This window comes from Lupinus angustifolius, chromosome LG01 (assembly GCF_001865875.1).
Source record: "Lupinus angustifolius cultivar Tanjil chromosome LG01, LupAngTanjil_v1.0, whole genome shotgun sequence".
In the NCBI taxonomy this organism is placed as follows: Eukaryota; Viridiplantae; Streptophyta; class Magnoliopsida; order Fabales; family Fabaceae; genus Lupinus; species Lupinus angustifolius.
The window spans coordinates 10,306,919-10,316,302 of NC_032009.1; the positions used below are offsets into that span (position 1 = coordinate 10,306,919).

Consider the following 9,384-nt stretch of genomic DNA (forward strand, 5'->3'; position numbering starts at 1 on the left):
GAATTAATGGTACTTTCGACAAAAAAAATATCCTTATTTCGTACACATTTGAATAAAGACGTATACAAATATGATAAATATAATGAGTGAATGACCATGAGACAGATTAGGTATGGTCATGTTTCTCCCCTAGCCGACCATAAATATTAATTGTGTTTAATTTTTAAACTCGAATACGATCCTAAATTCATTGAGACTCAACCTTATTCGAACTCGATCATAGTCAAACCAAACTGGATAAATGGTTAAGATTCGTCGTGTTCACCTGTGCCCTATAGTTTGCATTCCACCTGGCTTTAACTTCGGATCTTGAAGAAGTAAGTCAGCATCACCAAATTTGGATGCTCTTTTTTAGGCTGCCAATTTTTGAAATAATCAAAATATTAGCCATAATAAATAAATATATAAAATAATTAAATAATAATAAGTTATGAACTGCTATATATATAAAAAACAAAGAAGGAGCGAGGCGATTCTGGAACTCTCTCACCATCTTGAGAACACAGAACTCTCTAGAAACTACACACACTTTCCTCTTCAACTATATAACAACCATTCTCTCTTTGCATGGTTTCCAACTTGTAACTGTATCAAATTTTCACGTGTTTGTTTCGCTTACACAGATTCCTTATTTCGTTAATTGAATCCTTTCATCAACCGCCATGGACGAAGACTTCGAGTTTCCAGCAGCAAACAACATTGAGGATGAGGAGATGGAGATTCCCGAAGATGAAGACACAGTGAGTTCGATGATGAAGGTTGGTGAAGAGAAGGGGATTGGGAATAATGGTTTGAAGAAGAAGCTGGTTAAGGAAGGTGAAGGATGGGATAACCCTGGTTCTGGTGATGAAGTTGAAGGTAATCTATGATACGATGTCGTTTTGTTTGATTTGTATTTGATTTGATGTGATTCCTAATTTGTGGTTGTTTTGTGTTTTGTGTTTTCGTGTTGTAGTGCATTATACGGGAACGTTGTTGGATGGAACTCAATTTGATTCTAGCCGTAGCAGGGATACTCCTTTCAAGTTCAAGCTTGGACAAGGTACGTTACATCAAATTCGTTCATAATGTTCTTTCTTTTAATTTTTTATCAACTGATTTTGATCCTGTTGTTCTTATAGATTTGAAGTTTTGTCTTAAAAAGAGAAGGCATGTTATTTCATTTATTAATTACTTTTTGTTGTTGTGATGTGTTTGGAATCTCAAAATAGAAAAGAAGAGATTAGCAAAATAAGTTTTGTGTGGTGGCATATTTTAGTTACATGTGTTCATATGGAATATAAAAACAAATTGTGTTTTAATTGTGGTAATTGCTGAAAATTGCGGAAAAATTGGCCAATGTAGTTGTAATTGTGGTCCCTATGTTGTGGAGATTTTCAAAATTATAGTATTGTGACTACAATTATGGTTGCGGAATACAATTTAAAACACGAAAAGAACCAATGTTGGTCCACATGGATAAAAAATCAATTACTTAAGTATGAAGAACCAATGTTGATCCACGTGATGGGAAGTATGAGGTCTGCCCCATATTCGGTTTCCTAGATTTGGTTCCCTGAAGTGTCTGACTGTACTCAGATTACAATGTGGTGTAGAAGCGGATATATAAGATAATTAGATTGAGTTGAATTCATTTTTATTCTTAATAAAATTCGAATATGTGAATGAACTTTTAATTAACTTAATTTAAAGTTTTTTAATACTCCTAACATATACAATCTCTATGTTTCTTTGCAAATTTTGTTGACTGTCTTAAACTCTGAGTTGTGGGTTAATAAGTGATAACTAAATTGCCTCTTGTTTAACACAGGACAAGTAATCAAGGGATGGGATGAAGGTATCAAAACCATGAAGAAGGGTGAAAATGCCATTTTCACAATACCCCCAGAATTGGCTTATGGAGAGTCTGGCTCTCCTCCCACTATTCCTCCAAATGCAACTCTACAGTTTGATGTGGAGTTGCTGTCTTGGACAAGTGAGAAGGATATATGCAAGGATGGAGGAATACTCAAGAAGATAGTCACTGAAGGGGAGAAATGGGATAATCCTAAGGACATGGATGAAGTGTTTGGTACTGTATCTCTATCCATTATCATCCTCTAGATTCATATGTTCGCCAGCACTGTTCATTGTTGTCTAAAAATTTGTTCTTGTTTTTATATTTCTTGCAGTTAAGTATGTGGCTCGCCTTGAAGATGGGACCGTCATTTCAAAATCTGATGGGGTGGAGTTTACAGTAGAACAGGGTAAGTTTTACTGCTTTCAAAAAAATTCACTGCTTGTCTTCATAATTTATTTGGTTTCTGGTTGCAGTTTGCAAGTATCCATAACGAGTCATTCTTGTGATCAGGTTATTTCTGTTCCGCAATGGCCAAGGCTGTGAAAACAATGAAGAAGGGAGAGAAAGCCTTCTTGACTGTGAAACCGCAATGTGAGTCAGATTTCAGTTAGGATCTGTGTGAGTTTTTTTTTGGAGAGGAAGGAAATGCTTGTGAGCCATTGCACAAATGTATTTCATGGCTCACAAGCCTTTTCCTTCCCTCACCCTAGAAAAGCAAATTTGCAAACTTATCCTTAAAGTTTTATGGATGTATGTTTTGCTTTTTTGCAAGATTTTTTTACATTTTTGAGTTTTGCAGATGCATTTGGTGAGAATGGAAGGCCAGCATCAGGAGATGAAGGTGCTGTACCTCCTAGTGCTTCTCTCCAAATAGAGCTAGAGTTAGTCTCATGGAAGACCGTATCTGATATTACCAAGGATAAGAAGGTTCTCAAGAAGACTTTGAAGGAGGGAGAGGGCTATGAACGACCCAATGATGGAGCTGTGGCTCAAGGTAAAGTGTTCTGTTTGCAAATCCTTTTTTTCATGCTCTTTTATTTTCTGTGTTCGTTATTATATATTTTAGTTGGTGTACTAAAGAAATCATTATTTTCTTTGTTTCAGTGAAACTCATTGGCAAGTTGACAGATGGAACTATTTTCCTTAAGAAGGGTTATGATGATGAACAGCCACTTGAGTTCAAAATTGATGAAGGTACGTTGAATAATTGTTTCAACTTCTTGAAACTTAAGTTGGTTGATAAGGTCCCCTCATCTCGAAAATACTAAGTTGTGTCATGGGTGTACCTGTTTATGCAGAGCAAGTAATTGATGGACTTGATAGAGCTGTGAAGAACATGAAGAAAGGGGAAATTGCATTGGTGATCATACAACCGGAATATGCTTTTGGTCCATCTGGGTCACCTCAAGAATTGGCAACTGTTCCTCCCAATGCCACTGTGTACTATGAAGTTGAGTTGCTTTCCTTTGTAAAGGTGAGAGAAATAAACCTTCAACCTTGATGATTAATGGGTTTAACACATCGTTATACTTAATTACTAAGAAGAGACATGCACTATGCAGGAAAAGGAATCGTGGGATTTGAACACACAAGAGAAGATTGAGGCAGCTGGGAAGAAAAAGGAAGAAGGGAATGCATTGTTCAAGTCTGGTAAATATGAAAGAGCATCAAAGAGATATGAAAAGGTATCCCTTCAAAAGCCAAGAGGTCTTGATGAAGTTAGATAGCAATTGTGCTGTCATAACAATCAATTAACAATTGCTTCTTTGGGTGACAGGCCATAAAGCTTATTGAGTATGATTCCTCCTTCAGCGATGAGGAGAAACAAAAGAGCAAGGTGTTGAAAATCACATGCAACCTCAACAACGCAGCATGTAAGTTGAAACTAAAGAACTACAAAGATGCAGAGAAGTTGTGTTCTAAGGTATTGGAACTTGATAGTAGGAATGTAAAAGCACTATACCGAAGGGCGCAGGCATATATTCACCTAGTGGACTTGGATCTGGCTGAGATGGACATTAAGAAAGCCCTGGAGATTGAGCCAGATAACAGGTATGTCTGCAATTGGCATTGTTTATAATCCGTAAGTACTTTATTCTGGGTGGACATAGCTGAATAAACTTGTTGATATATTCTGATATCACTTTTGTTTGCATTAACCTTTTTTTTGGATGAATGTTATCAGGGATGTGAAGATGGAGTACAAGATTTTGAAAGAGAAAGTGAGAGAATACAACAAGAAGGATGCACAATTTTATGGCAGCATATTTGCCAAAATGACCAAAGTAGAACAACCAAAAGCTGCAGCAACTAAGCAGGAGTCTGTGCCAATGACCATTGATAGTAAAGCTTAAATTCTGGTGTGCCTGTCTGTGTCTTACTAGTATGGTGTCCTAATTGCTGTGTGGTCTCTGTCTCGTCTTGGTTCCTTAAGTTGCTTTGTTCATTTCTTGTGGTTTTCATATGAAAATGATCAGTTGTCAGAAAGTCATGTACTCATGTATGTACACTGATGGCTAAAGAGATGAATAAGATAAAGTTTTAATCATTTCAATGTCTCATATCCCCCTCTGGTATTCTGTTATTTTAATTTAAGAATTGTTTTGGGAATTGTGACGAAATGAAAAGGAAATAATAAAACCGTTTAGCTACTTCACGGTCGAAGTTAGGTACATTGAAACTTGTTGCACTTTCATAACTAACTGGCAAATCCCACAAGGCATATAAAAGAAGAATGGCAGAACATTTTAATACCAAATACATAACACATACAGGGAATGTAAAACAGCTAGTATAACATTACACAAATCAACAGGAGCAAATGGAATAATTTTGATGTCACTAATACATGAGTTTGATATACTTTTTCTCTTGTGGCATCGAAATAATACATGTCACATATTGGTAAAACCAATCTTTTTATATTTTCATGAATAAACAAAAACATATCTAAGCCTATGTCTAAGCTTGAACTATGCCTGAGCTCAGTCAGAATGTGAGAAAAAAGGCTGTGGCCCAACAGTCAAGAACGCCAAATGTGGTCACTACGATACCCTATAGTCATCCTGTCCTGTATTAGTGTACGTATATCCTTTGCTCAACTTCAATTGATTAAGCAACAGTGTCCTATGCAATTTCTAGCCATCATCAAGCTTCATCCATCACTATTGACAGGTTGATTAGATTCTTGTGTTCTTCAGGCCTATATCGACAATCATACTGTTTCTGAAGCACACAAATACATACATTTCTAAAATGTTTACATGTCGTAGTTTTCATTTTCAGTCTTGAACCAAGTTCAAGTTTCCTCAGGAATGGGATCCTCATGTGGTCCATTGAACTCAATATTTCTTTAGCCTTGCTTTCATTTCCTACATATCTGTCAAACACGGAAGATAAACCTGTCTCCTTTGGTTGACTTATTTATACTTCAGAAACGATACGGGTACGAAAACACTTCCATCTAATTTTAACCTTGTCATTGTGTTAAGTGTCTAGAATGATGGAGTATGACGCGAACCTCCTTTAGGGTGGTTCTAATTTCACAATCGTTCTTGGATGGTGTATCCCCGAGTGCTTGAAATATGACTTAGGCTAGCTTTATTTTTTGCCGAGACAAATAGAGTAAATTTAGGCAGCGGAAATAAACTTGATTGGATAAAAGAAATGGAGAAGATATGAAGACGATGACACCACAAGATAAGCAAAGTGATAATCACCACAAGGAAGGATCCTTGATAAGATTGATAATTCTTGGTTCAGCCAATAATGATTTTAGGAGCCCTTGCTCAACTAAAGGAAATCAATTCCAAAACGAAATTCAAATTCAACCTCCCTTTCATTTAGCAAATTGGAGTAAATTTATAGGCAAGCCATCATGGCTCCCCACATGTCCTACTATGAATTAAGACTCATTTTGAGCTAGATTAATCCTACTTCATGGTTGGTAACATTGGATCTTTTTCCAGCCATGATTGAAGACGAAATAAAGCAAGTAAGTATTTCACATAAGAATTCCTAAGTAATTAAATTAAAAAATGTATGATACTTTAAATTTTCATGAAGAAGTGATGCACTTTAGTCTAGGATTATGTAATTAATTCTTTGGAAAATTCGGCCATCATTGAATGCCATGGTCCCCACGAGTTTAAGGAAGCAAATTGGATTTTGAATTGTGTTTTTAGACTTGGCGGGATGCATTGTACAAAAATCACACTTACACTTATAATGCTTGAGTTTCCCATTCAGATGTATTAATTGAGTGGAGGCTTTGCATGAAAATCACACTCCCATTTATCAAGCTTGAGTTTCCCATTCAGATGAGTTAAGTGAGTGGAGACTTTGCACGAAAATCACTTCTCTAATTAATCATTATTTAGTTCCCAATCTGATGCATTAAGTGCAATCTCTCTCCGGCTTTAATGATGGTAGTTGTAATTAATGCCAATTGTTCACTCTTCAAACATGTCTTTATTCTGAATTCAAACTAATGACAACGTGCTTAAAACATCCAAAAAACAATTAGGAAATATAAAAATTGACACGCCACGAGTTTTCCCAACTTTTTTGGTAAACACGGCCAGGCTATGCCCTGGGACACGGCCGTGTCTCAATTATAATCTTGGGAAATTTCAAACAGAGGCGTACACGGCCTGGCCATGTCCTGGGGCACGGCCATGTTCAACAATTTCCATTTTTTGGCCAATTTTCAAAGTAACACAATGAATGGATTTAGAACTCCCTTGGTTTAATTTTGGAACACTACCGTTGATGCTTTTCATGAGTGGTCCTAGTATATTTTGTGCTCTTTTGGTCCTTGCTCTTGTTATGGGATCACCAATGCCTCTTAGTTCGCCATGATCTAATTTTGGCTCATTTGGGTTCACATCATACCCTCCTTCTTGAAAGGAATTTGACCTCAAATTCAAGTGGTCATGTCCTCCCAGATAAAAACAATCTTCTTTATTTTGTTACTCCAACTCTCAACATAATCATCTTGGATCATCCCTTTGACAATATATTGGTTAATGATAAAGAATGTGTAATTTGAGAGTACCCATTTTTACCATCAAATTTGAATCTTCAATGTTGCTTGTCTCCAACATGTGCACATTATCCACATCTTCACTAAGTTCCACACGTGAGTTGATAGGTGGAAGAACACAAATTATATTTTGGGGAAATAATTCACCAATACCTCGCAAAAATATATTAACAACAGTTGACAAACAATTTTCATTAGAATGGATAGTAGTAGAAAGAAATTTCCTGCAAGAAGGTAGGTACAAGGGTTGTTTTGTAACCAAGGCACTCCTAACCTCACTTTGAATTTCATTCATAGTGTTGGTACTCTTGGTGTTTTCACTCGAAGTGTTCTCCTCCCTCAAGGTGTTATCCTCACTCACAAGTGTTTCACTCAAATCTCCCTTACTCACAAGTGTTTCACTCAAATATCTCTTACATAAGTGTTTCACTCAAATCTCCCTTAACTCATAAGTGTTTCACTCAAATTTCCCTTACTCACAAGTGTTTCACTCACGATATCGGGTTCTCATTTACTTTTTGTGGAAGCATATTGTAATAAACTCCCTTGAGAAATCTATTGGCTCAAACTTTGTTTGGATTGGTTTGGGCTGGCTTGGCAATTTGTGACTGGTTGGTTGATAGGCTTTTGGAGCATGTCTACATCTCATCACCATCTTCAATTTCTCCCAAGTACCAATTGGTTTGGCACTACATGTACTTCTCTCCTTTTTTACTTGGTCCCACCAACTTAAGGCATATTCCTAAATTCTAAAGCAGTCATCATAATTTGCTTCTCTTCATTGTAAAATTTACAATTGAAGACATTTTCCATTTTCATTTCCCACTTCAAATAGACATCGGGATCATTTTTGCCAATAAAGATTGGAACCTTTATTTTGGCTTCTTTTATAGGAAGTTTCCTATTCAACTCTAGCCTCATTTGTTCCATTTGGTTTTGAAAGGCTTGGACTTGGTTTGTAAACATTGCATACAATGCGGATGTGCTTGACAAATTTGGACTTGACACTTTTGATTCAAAATTTTTGAAATTTTTTGATTTTTGACACTTTGTTTGGACAATTTTCGGATAGACACTTTTTGGACAATTTTGGGTTGAAATGGGTTGGATACTTTGGTTTGACACTTTTTTTGGTTTTGGACACTTTTTTTGGTTGACTCGTGTTTGACACTATTAGTTTTGGTTTGACACTTTTGTGTTTGACTAACAATGAGAAGAAAAATAAAGATATGACTCAAGAAGGACTTGATACTTACTAAACACAATGTGGTCTAGACACCACATAAGAAGTGGCTCTGATACCACCTGATGCGAACCTCCTTTGGGGTGGTTCTCATTTCACGATCGTTCTTGGATGGTGTATCACCTTTAGCCGAGATTGCTTGAAACATGGCCTAGGCTAGCTTTATTTTTGGCCGAGACAAATAGAGTAAATTTAGGCATCGAAAATAAACTTGATTGGATAAAAAAAATGGAGAAGATATGAAGACGATGGCGCCACAAACAAGTGAGTTGTTTGATAAGCCAAGTGATAATCGCCATAAGGAAAGATCATTGATAAGATTGATAATTCTTTGTTCAGCCAATAATGGTTTTAGGAGCCCTTGCTCAACTAAAGGAAATCAAAATTCAAATTCAACATCCCTTTCATTTAGAAAATTGAAGTACATTTATAAGCAAGCCATCATGGTTCCCCACGTGACCCTACTATGAATTAAGACTCATTTTGGGTTAGATTAATCCTACTTCATGGCTGGTTATATTGAATCTTTTTCCAGCCATGATTGAGGACGAAATAAAGCAAGTAAATATCCCACATGAGAATTCCTAAGTAATTAAATTACAAAATGCATAATACTTTGAATTTCCATGAAGAAGTGATGCACTTTAGCCTAGGATTCCGTAATTTTTTGGAGAAATTTGACCATCATTGAATGTCATGGTCCCCACAAGTTTAAGGAAATAATTTGGACTTTGAATTGTGCATTTAGACTGGGCTGGATGCATTGCACAAAAATCACACCCATACTTATCATGCTTGAGTTCCCCATTCATATGTATTAATTGAGTGGAGGCTTTGCACGAAAATCATACTCTCATTTATCAAGCTTGAGTTCCCCATTCAGATGAATTAAGTGAGTGAAGACTTTGCACAAAAATCACATCCCTAATTAATCACTCTTGAGTTCCCAATCTGATGCATTAAGTGCATCCTCTCTCCAGCTTTAATGATGGTAGTTGTAATTAATGTTAATTGTTCAATCTTCAAACATGCCTTTATTCTGAATTCAAACTAATGACAACATGCTTAAAACATCCAAAAAACAATTAGGAAATATTAAAATTGACACGCCACGAGTTTTCCCGACTTCTTTGGTAAACACGGCCAAGCCATACCTTGGGACACGGTCGTGTCTCAATTATAATCTTGGGAAATTTCGAATAGAGGCGTACACGGCCTGGCCGTGTCCTGGGGCACGACCATGTTCATCATTTTCCA

The 9,384-nt window shown here is 36.5% G+C and overlaps 1 protein-coding gene across 1 annotated transcript; it reads left to right on the forward strand.

Annotated features, from left to right (window-relative positions):
- On the forward strand, window positions 466-4,401 carry LOC109349405 (70 kDa peptidyl-prolyl isomerase-like). The gene is made up of 11 exons (XM_019590193.1): window positions 466-858; window positions 956-1,042; window positions 1,811-2,071; window positions 2,172-2,246; window positions 2,351-2,431; window positions 2,640-2,834; window positions 2,945-3,034; window positions 3,139-3,314; window positions 3,403-3,525; window positions 3,618-3,892; window positions 4,026-4,401. Exons 1-11 carry the CDS (start codon window positions 663-665, stop codon window positions 4,192-4,194), a joined length of 1,728 nt encoding a protein of 575 aa, XP_019445738.1. The 5' UTR covers window positions 466-662; the 3' UTR covers window positions 4,195-4,401.

Coding starts and splice junctions, on each gene's coding strand:
- LOC109349405 (XM_019590193.1), top strand. CDS start 663: ATGGACGAAGACTTCGAGTTTCCAGCAGCAAACAACATTGAGGATGAG. Junction 2,432..2,639: donor CTTGACTGTGAAACCGCAAT/GTGAGTCAGATT, acceptor TGAGTTTTGCAG/ATGCATTTGGTGAGAATGGA. Junction 2,835..2,944: donor TGATGGAGCTGTGGCTCAAG/GTAAAGTGTTCT, acceptor TCTTTGTTTCAG/TGAAACTCATTGGCAAGTTG.